Source organism: Pelodiscus sinensis, chromosome 2 (assembly GCF_052426305.1).
Source record: "Pelodiscus sinensis isolate ZL-2025 chromosome 2, ASM5242630v1, whole genome shotgun sequence".
In the NCBI taxonomy this organism is placed as follows: Eukaryota; Metazoa; Chordata; order Testudines; family Trionychidae; genus Pelodiscus; species Pelodiscus sinensis.
The window spans coordinates 66,311,729-66,330,892 of record NC_143053.1 but is presented as its reverse complement, the minus strand read 5'-3'; the positions used below and the strand labels follow the sequence as shown (position 1 = coordinate 66,330,892).

Genomic DNA, 19,164 nt, shown 5'->3' with positions numbered 1-19,164 from the left:
AGCATGCTATGTGGTACTCCAGTGTCTAAGGGTCTGGGTGGCTGTGAGCTCCGAGCCCTTTTGAATTGCTGGGCTCCAGGGCAGTTGCACCCTTTACCCCCTATTGATGGGTCTGAGCTCAGCTAACAAGCTCTAATTGCTTTATTAGTGGATCTAATGCTATTGGGAGTCAAAGCTTCTAGGTGCTGACATTTCTCTAATTTCAGAGATTACATTTATTTGTTTACCTCTTGCCCCAAAGTTAGTGATGCTTTATTACTTTATAATCCCCTTCTGCTTCAACGGTGAGTTTCTAAAGTCCTTTAACCACGTACTGCAAGTAAGCTAACTGCATAGACATACAGCCTCTATCTTCTAACTGCTTAGATAACTCTTAACAGAATTTCTACTGAACATGCTCAGGTTTCCATTCTGAAATACTCCAAACGTTGTTGTTGTAAAAACAATCCTATTCAGTCTTAGCAGAGCACATACTTTTCATTAAGACCTGTTTACTTCCCTGGTCCAAGTTTGCACATTCATTGCTCTATGTAGTGCAGTTGTAGGTGTGTCAGTCCCAGTGTGGTAGAGACATAGTGGTTAGGTAATATTTTTTTATTAAACCAACTTCTGTCTATGAGAGAGAGAAACCAAAAATCTTGGGTCAGTGTTGTCATCCTTTTTCAGCAGAAATAAAATAAAATAAACCAGAAGAAACATGTAGCAATTTATTTTGTCGTCATTCTTCTTCAACATTAGAGGTCTCACATTTTTTTCAAGTTCCTTTTTTTTTTTTGGTAACATTACATTCTGGTAACTGATTACCCAACAAACTACTCTGTTTCATCTTCCTTAGTTTTGTGTGGGCATTTTGCTCTGTTTAGAATACAAAGCAATTGTCCAAACTGGAAGAATACAGTGCAGCCTTCCCTGCCCACGATTTTGCTCACATCTTTAACATAAACATGGTACAGAATAAAAAGAAATACTAATAAAAAAAGGCCTTTTATAGTTGTAACAAAACAAAACCTGGAGTATATTTCTGGAGAATTGTAGACTGCCATCACTGTTCACCATACAGCTAAGCAATTAACATCTCGATCCCATCAGGATTAAATGGTTTTTTTTTTTTAAACAAAGTGATAGAGAACTCAGTTTTTCTTCCATTGGCTAGACTGGGGTGGGTAATAATTTTTTGCCAGGGGGCACTTAAAAAATGTTTGAAGTGGCCCTGGGCCACTCTGGAAGGGGCAGGGCCTCAAAAGGAAGGGGCATGGCCAGGATGCTTCGGACCCCTCCCCCCCGACCATGATTGGCCTGTTGCCCCCTCTTTCCACTAAGCACCATGCCCCTGGTGGTGAGAGGAGACTTCCCTAATTGGCCTGGGGTGGGGGAGTAGCAGGGCCTCTGCAGGCTGGATCAATCCGGATCCAGCCTACGGAGGCCCTTTGGCCCTTCTCTGGGCTAGACATTACTTAAAGAAATCTAGTTCTGGTTAATTCTAGGCTGATGGAAAACCCATTTAGAGTGATCAGTACCATGCCCATGTAGTGGCTCCCAATCCTGTGTAATGTCCTATGCTCTCAGCCCAAATTTACTGTGTACTTGTCTATGTAGCTTTGCAGTAGGCAGGCTGGTTGGTTCTGCTGTGGGAGGCTGACTAGTTTAACGTTCTGATACTGTGTAGCCTTTAGGACTGGAGAGTACTCTTAGAAAAAGATAATGAGACTCCTCCTTCACCCACCCCCCAGCCTAGAGTTATGTCTTAAACCAGGGGTGGGGAACATTTTTGGGGTTGGGGGCCACTGACCCAGAGAAAAATCAGTCAGTGATAGGCAAAGTGAGAAGCCCCTGACTGAGAAGGAGAAAGACACTCCTTAAATTTCCCTTGCACACCAGAGCCTGGGGGGCCCAGGGAAGTAGATTTTGTGTGCTCCAGCCCTGCAGGTGGGTGATAGGGGGGCTGGAGTGCCAGCGTGGGCTCCCCAATGCTGAGCCGAGGTGGTCAGATGCAGGCAAGTCAAGGGCTGCAGGTGGGCCCGGGACCTGAGGTTCCCCACCCCAGCCTTAAACAGTTTAAACTCAAAATTCAACTGCATTATTGGCTTCTTTGACAGCCTAGGCACCAGATTCTCCCAGTGTAGTGTGGCCACTAGTCAGTTCAATCAGCCTCTGAAGTTTGGTGAATCTGTTCTAGGAGAATGATGACCCTCTAGTAGTACACAGCTGACAATGGCTCTTAAGCTATTCTTCTCCCTGCTGCAACATAGCAGGGCCAAGGGTACATGGCTGGGATGCCCAGTACTATGCTGATCTCCAGCTCTGGCTTCTGACCCTTAGAGCTGTCAGGGCAAATCGAGGCAACTGTTTGGTTGATCCGTCTCTGTAGAATCAGGATAGGGGGGACAATTAAGCCACGTTTACACACACAGATTTCTGGCTTGCACTCTAGACTGTGGCTATGTCTAGACTGCAGGCTTCTTTCGAAAGAGGCTCTTTCGAAAGCAGCTTTCGAAAGAGCCTCTTTCGAAAGATCGCGTCTAGACTGCAGGCGGATCTTTCGATAGAGAAATCTGCTTTTTCGAAAGAGAGCACCCAGTGAGTCTGGATGCTCTCTTTCAAAGACGGCCTCTTTACATTGTAGAACGCCTTCTTTCGAAAGAGGAACTTTCGAAAGAAGGCGTTCTTCCTCGTGAAACGAGGTTTACCGCCATCGAAAGAAAAGCCGCGTTCTTTCGAAATAATTTCGAAAGAACGAGGCTTGAGTCTGGACGCAGGGGAAGTTTTTTCGGGAAAAGGCTACTTTTCCCGAAAAAACCCCTGAGTCTGGACACGGCCTGTATGACAGGAACAAAGGATAAGAACCTTAATTTTAAACTTAAATTAGTAAAGGGCTTTAAATTTTCCCTCTAAAAGAAAGGTTCCTGTAGGTGCCGTGCTGAGTGACTGAAGTGCTCAACTACAATCTTGTAGGTCAGGGATTTGAGTCTTGCTTGATCTCACATCGAAAAGCCATCTGAAGTTCATGCCACTGCAAAATGGATACCTCTTCCATGGGGAAGTCAAAAGCAGTTGTGTGTGATCCTGGCCACATTGTTCCTTTGTGAACCCTTGGCTATGGAACTGACATGCCTTTAGAGACTCAGCCTGAAGAGCCATTGACCTAGGGAAACTCTGAGGTGAAACAACAGTCAAATTCAGTTTGGTAACACCGGAAATGCATATTTTTATATACAGCCTACAAACATAAAAAGGAGCATCTGTTTTAGCATGCCGTTCAATGTGCATTCTTTGTAAGTTAAAATGTAACTCTCAGCATTGCAAACCCTGCTGAAATCACATGTTGGAGGAAAAATGCTGGGGGAAAAAAGATTAGACCTCTTTCTGGGATGGAAACCAAAAGGGAAAAAAGGACTATGTGGGACTTGAAATACAGTGCTGTCAGGGATCTGAGGTTCTTCAGTCTTGTTTGCTCTTTCATACTACATGCATCTTTTACAAACTGAATAGTGCATAGTGGTTTATCCTATACGCACCGTTTAATTTCAGCTTTGAATTTTGCCTCCGACCTCTCTGACATGAACTACACCACACGTTCACTAAATTAACCCACTTATAGGGTCTTTCATCCTCTTAAACTGGAATTTGTGTCTGAGAAATGTGAGAATCCCATTTGCATATCATCAAGTATCCCTTCTATTCCTTATATACTTTTCAAAAAAATACTATGACTACAAAAAATGGTTGGAAAGTGTGAAATATTTGCTCCAGCACTATTCAGTACTCTCTGCTGTATCTTCCAACAGTCATTTTAATTAGCACTCATCATAGTGCTTTTCGTTTAGAAACTACATACGCTTACTAATTTAATTTTCCACAACACCTCAGTGGCTGAAGTAAGCATCCTCTCAGTTTTACAAAGGAGGGAATTAAGACATGGATTACAGTAAAAAGCTAGTGTAAGGTCACAAAATAAATCAGTGGCAGAGCTGAAAAAAGAATGCTGGCTCCCAAACCTATGTAATGTCCTTTCCTCCTCTCCCTCCCCCGCCCAATTTACTGGGTACTCGTTTATGTTACTTTGTAGTAGTGAGGCTGGTTGGTTCTGCTATGGGAAGCTGGATTGTTCATCATTCTCTTACTGTGTACAAAGTTTTACTGTTTGGGGATTGGATTTTAAAAAATGGTGCTGGAAGCCTGGCAATAATTATTTAAAGGGAGGGAATAGAATATTATTTGTTTAATAGTAATAGACATGCAGTACATGTGGAAAGTGTGGAAGTACTCCATATCCCTAGGGAAGGTTACCAGCCCTCCAGGATTCTCCTAGTGTCTCCAGGAATAAAAACATAATCTTTAATTAAAGATTATGTTCTGTGATGGAACCTACAGGAATACATTCAGCCAAAACTGACACCCCCACCTACCATATAGGCAATACAATCAAAACAAAAACCAACTTCATAGTCTTATCTAAAATTTGCAAGTGGCTGATAAACAGCTGTTTGGCTGATGATTTTTGTGTATAAAATTATCTTTACGTGAGTGGGTGAGAGTGGCTTCATTTTCCCTTTATTTGTCAGAATAACACAATACAATCAGGCTCATTTCAATTATTTTAGTAACCTAGTTCAAAATACAGGTTGTAACTCTACAAATGAGAGTTCCCTGGTCCGGCATCATTGAGTGACCCCCAAGAGAGCACTCATAGGGATGAGCCGTCCGGGTTGGGGCCAGGAGCATTGTCAAACTAGGGGGCCAAAATGTTGCCCCAGAGCCAGAAGGAATGCAGAAACCCCAGTTCTGTGAAGGGGGGGAGAGCATAGCTCCCTGTCATGGAGGAGGGAAGCAACATGGCTGCCAGAGGGGAGCATGGAAGCTCCCTGGGCCACAGTGAGGGTGCTATGGGGGGCACAGAGCCCTCCCCCCCAAGTGGCAGCAGAGCCACTTGGTGGAGTGCAGAGCTCCTGGGCAGCAGTCGGGCTGCTGTGGGGAGGACGGAGCTGCCAGGCGGAACACAGGGCCCTGGGGGGCAGCAAGGCTGCTGGGCAGAGTGTGCAGCTCCCCAGGCATCAGCAAAGCTGCTGGGTGGAATGTGAAGCCCCAAGCGGCAGCAGAGCTGTTGAGCAGGAGGAGGAGAAGGAGCTCCTGGCTACCAGTGGGAGCAGAAGACGCCAGAAGGCAGCAAAATCACTGGGGAGAGAATGGAACTCTGGATGGCAGTGGATTCCCCTGCCACTGTGGGGAGAGTGGAATTCCAGCATGAGAGTGGAGCCTGGGGTGTCAGCTAAGCCAGAGGAGAAAAGTAGAGCTCCCTTCCCCCAGCGCTGTGGGAAGAGCTGAGCCCTGGGTGGCAGCGGAGCTGTCTGGGGAAAAGCTGAGCCCTTGGGATGGGGCAAGGGAGAAACAGACCCCTCAATGCATTGACCTCCCATGATCTGGCAAATTCCCTGAGTCCCAAGGGTGCCAGATCAGGGAGGTCGAACCTGTACCTGTGAGCAACTGTATCTATAACAACAGGCAACAAAAAAGTCAAGGTTTTTTTGGACAAAAGATTCCTTACTAAATATATTAATACAGAACTCTGAGTAATAATTAATTTATATTACAATATAGAAATATATTTCCCTTGCCCCTCAAAAGCAATACAAGAGCTTGGGGAAGTCAGGGGTAATGGAGTGTAGGGAGAAGGAAGTAATTGTCGGGAAGGAGCATTGGTGCATGCATGATTTGTACATGATTTTTGAACTTCCATTTCAATGCAAAAGATTGTCCTGATAAGTCACAGGAAAAGAATGATATTTTGAGTCCAAATTGCTCCAAATGTACGGATATTTTTTAACCTACAGGGCCAGATCTTCAGCTGGTGAAAACCAGCTCTATTAATGTCAAAGGATCTGGCCCCAATGTTTTATTGTGTGTTTTTTCTCTCTGTCTCTGTCTCTGTCTCTGTCTCTGTCTCGGCACAGCTACATTGCACGCTTATTTTGAAATAAGCTATTCCGAAATAGAAACTCCAAAATAGATTATTTCGAAATAGTGCATCTACACAGCAAATGCCCCTTGAAATAGCACTGAGCTATTTTGAAATAGAGCGTCCACACTGCTTGGAGTCTCAATTGCATTTAAAGCCCCCCAGAAGCACTTTGGGCAGGGTATCAGGACAGCAGTCACTTCCTATAGATGCTGCCTGAGGCTATCTGAGACTCGTGCTTAAAGGGACCCCCTGAACAGTTGGGAGGAGGGACTGGGGGAGAAGCCAGAGGGGCAAGAGCTAGGGCAGGAGCAGCCACCAGGTGGTCCATGGCAGTGGTGTAAGCCATGCACATGGTCCGGGCCTGCTGCAAGAACTCCTGCCAGGTGGTCCGGTATAGCTCCATGTCCGCTGCAGAGCATGCAGGCAGGTGATGTGCTCCCGCTGTAGATTTTCTTGGCGTCACCTTTGCCTGCAGGTCACACAGGGTCTGGAGGCTGGCGCAGGAGGTGTGGGTTGCACCTCACTCGCAGCTGGTCCAGCTGTGAAGAAAAGTGAGAAGGGCAGTCATACCAGGAGGCAGGGTTCATGAAACCCAGCCCTCACCTCTGAGCCAGCACAGAAAGGTCTCAGTTCAGAAGATGGCGATGTGCTTTGAGCAAAGCCATCTGTGGCCTAAACAGTAGGCCCTGTCCTGCAGGGGCACAGACATCCCAAGGCAGAGTCTTGCTACTCCCACGTCCCGGGGACAAGCAGCATGGGAAGGCTGGCCAGGCTGGGGACCAGCAGCTGGGAGAGAGGCAACGGTGCAACTTGGCTTCCCTCCATGCTGCTCATACCCCGGGTCCAGCACTGGTGTTGTCCCACAGGGAGAGGACTTGTACCCCTTCCCACTGGAGGAGGGGAGTGCATTGGGGGAGGGGTGTGTGAGCAGCAGATGCCGCTTGCCAGGGAGGGTTGTTGCTAGGGCCCCCTCCACTTCCTCTGCCTCGCCCACCTGGCAGGGGACCGGTGTTCTCTACCTCACCATGCTTGCCCAGGAGCACATGGTGCCCCAGCAGTATGGGCATGCCATGTGTGGCCCTGCTGTGTGTGCGTAAAGCAGAATCCCTGTGAGCAGCAGCGGCAAGGTTTCTGCGTGGCTGCCTCAATGCAGTTGTCTGCTCTGGACTGCCACTCAGTGTGCAGCCACGTGCACAGGCTGCTGTGCAATCCCCAGGCCGAGGAGGCTGGGCAAGGAGTGCGCAGCCACTCACCACTCCCCCACCCTTCTCGTATGTGCCCAGGGAACGCACCTGATGGTCTACCTTGGCTTTGTCCTAGCCCTAGGTGACATCCCAGAAGCTGATGACAGGCGTCTCCCGGCTGGAGTCAATGACGAGGAGAGGGGAGGTGACCTGCCCCCCTCCCAGGATGCTTTACAGCTGGGTGAAGAAACAGCAGGTCTGGGGTGCTGCTCCCAATTGGGAACTTCTTTCCCTGGGCTTGGTATAGGCCCAACAGAGCTCCTTGACCTTCATTCTGAGCTGTGCACCCTCTGAACCAGGCTGTCGGCCATGCGGCTGTACTCATTGGCATGTCTGATGTAGAAATCCAGGACTATGGACTGTTTCCCCCAGATCTCAATGAGATTTAGGATCTCCGTGTCAGTCCACAAGGATGCACTCCTCTTCCAGCTTCGGGCAGGGGCTTGGGAGCCAGCTGCAGCTGGGCTGGCAGCCGTGGAGGCCTCATAGTATGCTGAGGTTTGCCATGTCAGAGGTAGGGGCAGAGTAGGGCACTGCTGTGTGGCACATGAATAGTAGGGCCTGCTCTTTCCTCTGTGGCTGCAGCTTTAAGGGCTGCAGGGGAAGGGGAACTATAGAGTTCTGATAAGTGTGGACAGAGTGGCCCAGCAGGGTACCTGTGGGAAGCTCTGGAGGACACTTATTTTGAAATAACTCCAGCTGCCCTGTCGATAAACACCCTATTTCAAAATGATTATTTTAAAATAGGCGTAATTCCTCGTGAAATTAGGGTTACAGAAGTCGGAATAAGAAGCCCATTATTTCGATATTATTTTGAAATAAGGCATTTGCTGTGTAGACGCTCACTTTGTTATTTCGAAATAACGCTGCTGTGTTGATGTGCCCTAAGTTCTTTCCTACAGCATTGCAGGGATATTGCTGGCAGAATTGTGGAAGTACCTACAGAAATTAAGTCACTATCACAGTCTGTTTCCCACAGTGTTGCATCCTGTTCATTGTGTCGCATAAACCATTCCCATTAAGTGTGTGGCGGAATGACAGGGAAGTTGATTACTTCCGTGACATAGATGTACTTTTCTGCCTTTCAGTGGAGTCATTGTCAAAGCAAATAAAACCAGTATCTGTATCAATTATAGTTTGATCCCTGCTTCTTCCCAATACCCAAGTAATCGAGCTTGTGCCCATCACTGCACACAGAATTCAGTATTTCAATGTGTGGCTAGCCTGTAGATCTCCAAAAAAGATCTTTTCTAATAAGTAGTCCATAGCAGATACTCCTTTCATTTTACTTATCAACAGATTACATATAGTATCTACTTCTGATCATCACAAATAGTGATAAAAACCCTATCTTGGTTCTGCATGAGAACTTTTATTTCTGTTTTGCAACTGAAACTCCACTCTTTTGTCTGAAAAAGCAGCAGTACATTGGTTTATAAGCAAAGGTTCACAATGGTGTATGTGTATGTATGTGTGTCGGTCGGGGGGGAAGGGAGCGGAATGAAATGCATTTTTTTTCCAGTGTCTGGACCCAAAAAGAGGAACAAAGAGTGTGTGCAGTTGCTGTCATAAATGCTTGCCGGTGCACTTGTCTTGTCCTTTGGGGGCTTTTTAAAGACATTATCGGAAGTGTTGTTAATTTTTTAACAAAAGTTTAGACTCTGATGCTCTGTGTGGTGCAAAATGAGGCAAGTTCCTGTATACATGGAGCAGTGCAAGGCCAGCCATGGAACACACAGACTGGTGCTAACTTGTACTGATAAGGGGACAGCTAATGCACAGGAGGATGGGGTTGAAAAAAGTTCCCTGTGTTTTTTTTTCTACCCCAGCACTCTCTCAGAACAGACAGCAGTGTTTTCCCCGTACAATAGGAAGGGCATTATAACTTATCTGTAGGAGTTCGTCAATAGCTCTAAGCAGAGGTAGATTTTCAGTGAAACATACCATGCCCTGATACGGGCCCCCCAAATGACATGGGGGGCCCCTAGGGCCGGGTGGTCCAGCACTGGGTCTGGCAATTCCCTTGCCCCACAAAGGGGGTGGCCACTTTGTGGAAGGAAGGGTAGTCCCTCTGCGGAGAGCAGGGCCAGCCCACAACATTTTGGCACCTGAGGCAAGGAGCTCAAATGAAGCCCCCATTCCTGCTCCTTTGGGCCAAAACTTTGAAAGGTCTCAATTCTGCCTTCTTCCTCTTCTACTCCTCTCATGGTACTGCTCTGCTACCTACATATGCACCAGCAGCAGACACAATTTTCTACACTTTGGGTCCTAGTGGCGCCCCCCACAGTCTGGCACCTAAGGCAGCCGCCTCAGTTTGCCTCATGGTAGGGCCAGCCCTGGCAGAGAGGGCTCTGGGGGAAGTAAGAGAGCAGGGAGGAACATTTGACAAGTTAAGCAATATGTAGATCTAAAACTAGATCAACAACTTTATGATTAGAGGGTTTGACCCATTTTCTGTGCAGTGTCACATATTATCAGCATTATTGACAATTGAAAGTGCCTCTTTACAAAATATTACTTATGTAACCCTTCTGCCAGCACCAGCCAGGGCCAGGTTCAGTATCTAGGGGTTTCTCTTCATCCATCCAACACAGAACTGGCTCGAGCCTCCACCCAGTAACCTGGGAAAATCACACAGCACCCCTGGGTGCCTCTGAGAGGCAGTGGTTCCCCACCTGTAAGCACATAGTCTGAGTGTAGAAAAGAAACCTTTAATAAAAAGGGAGGGAAGTAATGTGAGTTCATAACCAAAAACATAAGAAACAGTGCCCCTCCAAGTAGGTTGGACAATGTCCTTTTCCTCACAGGTTCTTAAGTCCAGCAACATAAATGTCCCCTTCATATGCCCAGCCCTTCTCTGCTCCCCACTCATAGTTGCTGCCTTGGTCAGGGCAGACCCAGGGTATGTCTGTGTAATTCGGTATTTCGAATTAAAGCCCTAAATTGAACTACCTGTTATTCCTTCTTCAAGGTATTATTCCTCCTGCAAGGAGGTTTAACAGGTAGTTCGATTTAGGGCTTTAATTCGAAATACCGGGTCCCTGCCGTGTGTAGACGCGGGCAGTTAGTCTGGACTTGTAAATTTCAAAAAATGGCGACCGGCCGAGAAGATGCAAATCAAGCGCGGGATATTTAAATCCCGGGCTTGATACGCAACTTTGAATGCCTACATTAGCATCCCTATTTCGAAATAGGAGGCTAGTGTAGACATACCCCCAGAGTTCAGAGGTGCATCCGCAGAGTTCACCTTCCAGCCTGAATGCAAGGGACGTAAGGAAGAATCTTATTCACTCTGCTGGTTGCTCACCATCCACCTGCTCACTGCTCTTTGCTGCTCTCTGCTGCTGCCTTGCTGTCCATTTGTCTTGCCTTGAGGCTCGTTGTGCTGCCACCGCTCTGCTGGCCACTCATCGCATCTTCAATTGGCTTGTGGTGAATTTGACTTTGGGCCAAACTTAGTGATTTCAGCTCTTGGCCCAAAGCACAGGCCAGCCATAAGAAACTCCAGCATCCACTGGAGTAAATTTAAAAATAATAAAAAGACTCCTTATGGAGTCTGCTCTAGTTCTGTCATTAGAAGTGTATGTGTGGGGGGGGAGGGGGAGAAACAGGTTCAACCAGTCTTACAGCTCATGGCTGGAGGGCATGCGGCCAGCTGATTCAGAGTCCTGCCCTTCCTTTAGTTAAAGTCACAGAGTGTTGGCACAGGAAGCCTTGTCTGTCCAAGGTTATTTACACTGACAGTTTGTCTCCTTTGAACTGAGTTAAACACAGTCTGACTTTTCTGCATTTCCCCAGTAACTGCAAGCATTGGTGATCATATCTCACAATTTCTCCATTTAGTGTTAACAGTTTATGACCCCACAGCAGCTAAATTGGTTACTATGAGTAAAACACCATTCTAACAATTGAATATCTAGCAGGCCTAAGCAAACGGCGTGAACTGTGTTTACATAAACAAACCTAGGATTTCTTTCCCATTCCAGCTGGCTGTAATGGAAGCATTGATTCATGCCCTGCTTACACTTACAATGACTTAATTGAGGATTTTGTAAAGAAAAAGTATAGAAAGAAAGCCAGCTGATTTTTTTTTTTTTCAAATTGAGTAAGCTTCTTCAGAGGAAGTTAACTTTTATTTTTCCATTCATGTGTCATCTATACATTTTATTTTACACATTTTTCATGTTGGCTTAATGAAAATACAAGCTTTCATCTAGACCAGAAGTTCTCAAACTGTGCTTCGAGAATGCCATTCAGGTGAACTCAGGAACATTATTATGGTATTTTTATAAAGCGCTCTTACCCAAAGCACTTTACAATAGTTAGCTCATGGTACAAACAATATTTGGAAAGACCATTAAGTGATCCACCAAGATCCTCAGCAATGTTCAACTGATCTATGAAAAAAGTTAGACTACAAAAACAACCAAAGTACCTCACTTTATTTTCATGTACTTCTTATTACTTATAATATAGGAGGAGGATAAAGAAAAAAGAATGAAAAGTGTGGGGGGACAGGAAGAGTAAATGTTCTTTCTCTTGGCTGGGTCTCAGTGGGACCCCAAAAATGAAGCCGAGCACAGGGCCCTACTAACTCTAAATCTGCCGCTGCATCAGAGCCATATCTACAGTAGTCTGTAGAGTCAAGGGTCCTTGTTTGGCAGCTGCTTTCCAAATGTGTAAGTTTTATTGTACTATACAGTATCTTGGACACACTTTGGTGGTGTGGATTACCCAATGTTTTCACACATCATTTTAAAAATAAAGTAATGATCTGGGCAAATGCTGAAACATTATCTCTGATAATTGCCAGAATACTTATGACTTGTAATTTGAATAGTTAAGAAAAAATGGTAATTTTATTTCATTGTTTACTTATGAAATTAGAGACATAAGAGCCGGGGTTTCCAGACATTCCTAGTGCATGCTCAGATGCATACTGTAAATAAGAATAAACACAGAGCTAGCTGACTTCTCTGAAAATTTTCTTGAAAATGTTCAAATTTGTATTGGATATTATATTAGTCAACCTGTGGAACTCTTTACCAGAGAAATTTGTAAAGGCCAACACTATAAAGAACTAGATACATTCATAGAGGATAGGTCAATCACTGGCTATCAGCAAAAATGGGCAGGGATTGTGTCCCTAGCCTCTGCCAGAAACAGGGAAAGGGCAACCCGGATGGATCACTTGATGATTACCTGTTCTGCTCTGTTCTCTGAAGCACCTAGAATTGGCCACTGTCGAAAGATCGGATACTGGGCTAGATGGACCTTTGGAATGACTCAGTGTGGCCGTTCTTATGTTTTTATAATTGCAGTTTTACTAACACTTCAAAGAATGCTTTCTTGTTAATCTCCCTGGAAAAGGAACACTTTACAATAGGAAATCCATACAAAGCTTTTATTTGCTATTTAACGCTATTCCATTTTATTGTTTGAATATGTTAATTTAACACCAGTTTTTGGATAGAGAATTTTGGGGAAGAAATCCCACAGTATAATTTTAATATGTATTTTATTAGCATGAAGGCTCTGGTTCAGGAAGACTCTTAACCACATTCCTGACTGAATTCAGCAGGCCCTAAATTTAGCATATGCCTAAATTCTCTGCCCGATCAGAGACTGTAACTGAATGTGGAGAGCCAAATCCTGCAAACTTATTCACACATGCAATCTTTCTGGAATCACCAGGAAGTCTATTGCGAGTGAAGATTTGCAGGACTGACCTTTAAAACCTTTTCTGGGCATGGATTTTGCCTCTCATATATATGTAAAATGCTCCATACATACTTGATGCTACAGTAACTAATGAAGGCTGTGGTAAAGGAGAACAGCTCATATTTGCTTAGGTATTTTTTTGTTTTTTTAACAGATTGCAGAGGGAATGGCATATATAGAAAGGAAAAACTACATTCATAGAGATCTGAGAGCAGCTAATGTTCTGGTTTCGGATTCACTGATGTGCAAAATTGCTGATTTTGGACTAGCCAGAGTAATTGAAGATAACGAATACACAGCACGGGAAGGTATGTATCACTTTATATTTTTCAGATCTAGAAAATTCATTCTGTGAAGAGCCACAGAATTAGACCTTTGTTTAAAATAAAAATGAGAAGCAAGCACAAAGCACAGTGTGTTACATGAAGTGTTCTAATGACAACAATGAACTTAAAAATTGTTCTGTCTCCTTAATCCAGATTCTTCAAATTAGAAAGTTTATGAAAAGTAGATTGTACCCTCTTTAAGCAAATTTTATAAATCAAACATATAAGGGAAAGGGTTAGCCAAGTAGAGGCAGTGGTGCCTGAAAAAAACGTTTTCCAGAGCACTGAAATTTTCCTTCTACCTATGAAGTGGGATTTTTGTAGGAGTTTTATATTGGTACTACCTGACTTAAATGCTGCGTTTAAAGCAATAGTAGAGCACCTACTTGAAAGCAGGAGGTAGTTTATTCCATAGCAGAGTATTCTAGGATAGTTCAAGGAAGTTTGTATGAAGGTTTCATACAATATACTTTATTTGGTAATTTTGTGTGCTAATATCAATTTTTTTTTAAAGATTCAGTAAAAGAAAAATATCTAGCTTTGTCATCATTCCACATTTCTATATATAGTGCAACACAGATAAACTTCATCTTCACTAGATCTAAAACTAAAACAACTACTTTATGATTAGACGGTTTGACCTCACATAAGTAGTATTGAAAACAGAAGTGATAGGAGACTGAGGTACAAGGAAGAAAGAGAACAAGGCATCAAAGTTAGGGTAAAAAAGGTGAGGTACAGTAAAACTCCATTAGTCCGGCATCCAATGCTCCGGGACTCCTGATGGTCCGGCACCATCAGGAACCCGGAAGTGCTGGGGCAGCCGGACAGGCGTCCCCCATTCAGCTGCTGCTGAAACTGACCAGCAGCTGAATCGGGGAAGCCGGGAGCAGAGCAGCTGGGGTGCTGCCGGGTTGGTGCCGTAGCGCCACCCCTCAGCGCTGCGGGACCAACCCAGCAGCACCCCAGCTGCTCTATTGCAGGTATCCCCGATTCAGCTGCTGCTGAAACTGACCAGCAGCGGCTGAATCAGGGACACCTGGGGCAGAGCCGGACTATCGTAAGGGAGGGGGCTATGAGGGGTCTGGGGTGGCATCCCCTCCCACCCCACTCCAGACCCCTCATAGCCCCCCCTTCTGATAGTCCGGCACCCCCTGGGTCCTAAAGGTGCCGGATTATCGGACGTTTACTGTACTAGGGAGTCACTAGATAATAACCATTCAAGGGGGGACACAGCCCAATGGAGTAGATTTTAAAGACAGAGAAAGTATAGGAGGAGGAAATCTTTAGTTTATTAGACAGCTTTTGGTATTGTATATTAACTGAATAAAACTTGGATTTTTTTAAAGTTTTGCATATTATACATTTATGCTAACTTCCAAACACTCTTGCTAAGTAACTTCCTCCAGTGTTTATGGGAGTCTGATATAGTTTCCCAGCTTTACAGAATGTCTTGTGCCAGATGGCATTCGTTTTTCGGAAACAGAGACTGTGTTGTGTGTTTGTGTGTTGTCCCTCCTTTTGTCTGAAAGGTAGATGTCATGTTCCCCGAGGAAGTCTGTTTGAACTTTTCTTGTTAAACCAGGGGAGTTTTTTTTGAGGGGGCAAGCAGAAGTGAGAGGATTTTAAAATATGGCTACAATTTGTCCTGTACTACATACTTCTTGAGAATGAGACAAAGGATTAAATCAGAGCGTGTCTACACTGCAAGCCATTATTTCGAAATAGTGGCGAGCTGTGGGACTTCTTACTCTAATTCCTGTAACTCTCATTTTATGAGTAAGGGAAGTTGAAGGAAGAGTGTACTTCCTTCGACTTCCTGCTGTGCAGACAGCATCAAAAGCTGAACTAAGATATTTTGACTTAATCTACATAATTGACGTAGCTCAAGTTGCGGAGTTTAATTCAACTTTTGCCCTGCTGTGTAGATGTGCCCTTAACAGTTATACCGAAGGTAGATTTTTGCCTAATTCTGCATTTCTTACAAAGGCAGAATTCCCACAGAGGGAAAAATTCTTCATATGGAAAGAAGTTAGTTAAGGGTAATATTAATGACAGTGATGCAGTCTTTGAGCGGCACAACCGTTATGTGAAAAATCACATCTTTGGATTCTGAACTGATAAATGTAGAGGACAAGACTTCACAGATTTTAAGTAAATTTTCTAAAATTTTAAGTAAATGTAGTATTTGTGAAAAATGTTGGACTGACAACACAATAGAATGAAGTCAGTTCACTCATATAGTATGGCATTTGGTGTTTGCAAATAGTTCTTCCCACACTACCATTCCAGTAAGTCTGAAGCACCTCTGAGGTGACAGAATATATTAGTTCAATCCCATGCACATTTAGGGTAGGATTGTAAAAGGATATAAGGAAGTTAGATACAAAATTTGTGTCTCTAACTCCCTTAGGTTCCTTTGAAAATCTCAAATTCAATTCTTAACTTTTTAAAGACTTCCAGGAGAGATGCGAGAGTACATTGTGGTGATTCTATCTGATCTGTGTTGTAGTAAGAACATAAGAATGGCCATACTAGGTCAGACCAAAGGTCCTTCCACCCCTGTCTGCCAACAGTGGCCAGCTCCAGGTGCCCCAGAGGGTGTGGACCAAAGACAATGATCAAGCGATTTGTCTCCTGCCATGCCTCTCCAGCCTCTGACAAACAGAGGCCAGGGATACCATTTTATCCCCTGGCTAATAGCCTTTTATGAACCTAACCTCCATGAAATTATCTAGCTTCTCTTTAAACTCTGTTATAGTCCTAGCCTTCACAGCCTCCTCTGGCAAGGAGTTCCACGGGTTGACTGTGCACTGTGTGAAGAAGAACTTTCTTTTATTAGTTTTAAACCTGCTACCCATTAATTTCATTTGGTGTCCTCTAGTTCTTATATTATGGGAACAAGTAAATAACTTTTCTTTATTCACCCTCTCCACACCACTCATGATTTTATATACCTCTATCATAGCATCTGTATAATGTTCAGTCCGTAATGAAAGAGGTGCCAGAACACAAGCAATTTTTTTACATTGATTTAGGAAGCCTGAAGATGCCAAAGCTATGACTTACCAAGCCTAAAGGTGCCAAGACTCAGTCCTGGCAAGCCCCACAAATCAAGCACTGCATCTATCCAATACCTCTTGGACAGAAAGAGCTGCTACAGGTTGAGCCTCTCCAATCCAGCACTCTCTGGTCTGGCAACATTCATGGTCAGGCATGATTTTAATTAGCTGCATGTCCACTTATGATGGGTGTGGCCAAGTTTCCCACGGTCCCATAAAGTTTTTTATAACCACCAGTCCTGGCTCACAGAGCTCTGTGCTGTTAGTCAGCTCTAATTTACCCCTGAATGTCTTCTAAGAGCCCCATGAGCAGTGAAAGTGTTGGTAATGCTGCTGGTTCGGCAAATTCTCTGGTTCAGCACTGGTCAGGTCCTGAGGGTATGTCTACACTACAGCACTAATTTGAACTAACTTAATTCGAATTAGTTAATTTGAAATAAGCTAATTCGAATTATTGCATCTAGACCTAAAAACTAATTCAAATTAGCGTTTTGCTAATTCGAAATAGCATGTCCACATTGAGTGGACCCTGAACTGAAGTTAAGGATGGCCGGAACCAGTGCCGGCAGGGCATCAGGTTAGGACTGAGAGTGTGGAGCTGCTGCCTCAGGCTAGCCGAGGGCCGTGCTTAAAGGTACCCAACCCCCACCCCGGACAGACAGTTCTAAGAGTTCCCCGCCTGCTTGTCTAACTCGATGAGGGACAGCAAAGCAGTCCTGTCTTGGAGTGCCCTGAGTGCCCACACTCAGCACATCACAGCACTAGGCCATCAGCCTGGCTGCACTTGCTGCAGGCTGCCATCCGGAGGGGGGGAGTCAATCGGGGGGCTGTCCGGATCCAGGAGGCCCTGCAGGAGAGCTTCCACCCCGAGGAGCCCGCAGAGCCACCCCAGTCCTCCCCATCGGGTGCTCGTGCCCCATTCCTCCCTCATCTCCTTCTACTTACCTCTCCCTAGTCCCCCCTTCCTGATGTAAAAAATAAAGGACACGTGTGTTCAAAAATAGAAACTCTCTTTATATAACAAAACTGAGGGGGGGGGATTAATCTCTGGAGAGACTGGAAAAAGGAGGTGGGAGAGGGGAAGAGAGAGGGTGGGAGAGGGGAAGGGGAAACCTGGGAGGAGGGAGCTGGAAGGGGAAAGCCAGGGGAAGAAGGAGGAGGGGAAGTATAAAACTATGGTATGCCATATCTTCAGTACTATGTACAGATGTAGTCTCCTCACCTCAAAAAATATATTTTGGTCTTGGAAAGGGTTCTGAAAAGGGCAACTACAATGATTAGGGGTTTGGAACATGTCCCATATGAAGAGAGGCTAAGGAGACTGGGACTTTTCAGCTTAGAAAAGAGAAGACTGAGGGGTGATATGAAATCATGAGTGGTGTGGAGAGGGTGAATAACGAAAAGTTCTTCATTAGTTCCCATAATAGAAGGACTAGAGGACACCAAATGAAATGAATCGGTAGCAGGCTTAAAACTAATAAAAGAAAGTTCTTCTTCACGCAGGGCATAGTCAACCTGTAGAACTCCTTGCTACAGGAGGCTGTGAAGGCTGGAACTATAACAGAGCTTAAAGAGACGTTAGATAAATTCATGGAGGTTGGCTCCATGGAGTGCTATTAGCCAGGAGGTAGGAACGGTGTCCCTGGCCTTTGTTTGTGGAAACCTGGAGATGGATGGCACGAGACAAATCACTTGGTCATTGTCTTCGGTGCATCCCCTCTGGGGTACCTGGTGTTGGCCGGTGTCGGCAGACAGGCTACTGGGCTAGGTGGACCTTTGGTCTGACCCAGTATGGCTGTTCTTATGTTCTAAGCTCAGGGCTCAGGGTCGGGGGTCTCATTGAACCAACTTGATTTTCATGCAAACCTGCTCCTGGGTTCACATGTGGCCTTTGGTGGCCAGGCTGGCAGCTATCCTGCCCTAGACGGCCACTTTCCTGTGCCTAGTGCGGAGGTTGTGGACATTGGTGGTCTCTCCCCAAACCTCAATGAGGTCCACGATCTCTGCACTAGGCCAGGCGGGCGCCCACCTCTTGCGGCTCTGGGCAGGCTCCTGGGAGCCACCAGTCTGGTCCTGGGAAGAAGCGGAGGGTTGGGTGACAGCGGGTGGCTGGCTCATGCTGTGCCAGGTGCAGGGTCTGCTGGCTGGGTGCTGGCAGGCTTGCAACTGGCACGGGCACTGTAGCCAGACTGTGCCCCTTTAAGGGCTCCGGGGCCGGTAGGGGGGCAGAAGAGTTTCCCTGGTTTGACCCAGAGTGGCCACCAGGGCAAGCTGGGAAGGGCTAGCCTCCAACTAGTTTGAATTAAGCGGCTACACAGCCCTTAATTCAAACTACTTAATTCGAACTAGGCATTACTCCTTGTAGAATGAGGTTTACCTAGTTCGAATTAAGCGCTCCGCTAGTTCGATTTAAATTCGAACTAGCGGTTTGTATGTGTAGCCCCCTATTAAAATTAATTCAAACTAACGGCTGTTAGTTCGAATTAATTTTGTAGTGTAGACATACCCTAAAGGTGCCAGAATAGAGAGGTTCATCCTGTACTGTCTTTTTTAGTCTTCTAAGATAAGGGCAGGGTTTTTTACTAAAAGGTCACTATCTACCTTATACTTAATGGAAATAATGGATAAATCTATTAGTAATTTAAATTTTTCTAGCAACGTATCTACTTGGTTAATTGATAATATATATTGTTTATTAGGTGCAAAATTCCCTATTAAATGGACAGCACCAGAAGCAATTAACTATGGCTCCTTTACTATTAAATCTGATGTGTGGTCATTCGGAATTCTTCTGTATGAAGTTGTTACCTTTGGAAAGATCCCCTATCCAGGTATGGACGTTTATTTTTATATCA

The 19,164-nt window shown here is 45.1% G+C and overlaps 1 protein-coding gene across 6 annotated transcripts in view; it reads left to right on the top strand.

Moving 5' to 3' along the window:
* The window catches only part of LYN (LYN proto-oncogene, Src family tyrosine kinase), an 89,619-nt gene that overhangs the window by 50,982 nt on the left and 19,473 nt on the right, over positions 1–19,164 (top strand). For all 6 annotated transcript variants that reach the window (XM_075920679.2, XM_075920678.2, XM_075920676.2 and 3 more), the window contains exons 11-12: positions 13,076–13,229; positions 19,009–19,140. In XM_075920679.2, coding sequence (XP_075776794.1) covers positions 13,076–13,229; positions 19,009–19,140 — 286 coding nt within the window. The remainder of the gene's footprint in view (positions 1–13,075; positions 13,230–19,008; positions 19,141–19,164) is intronic.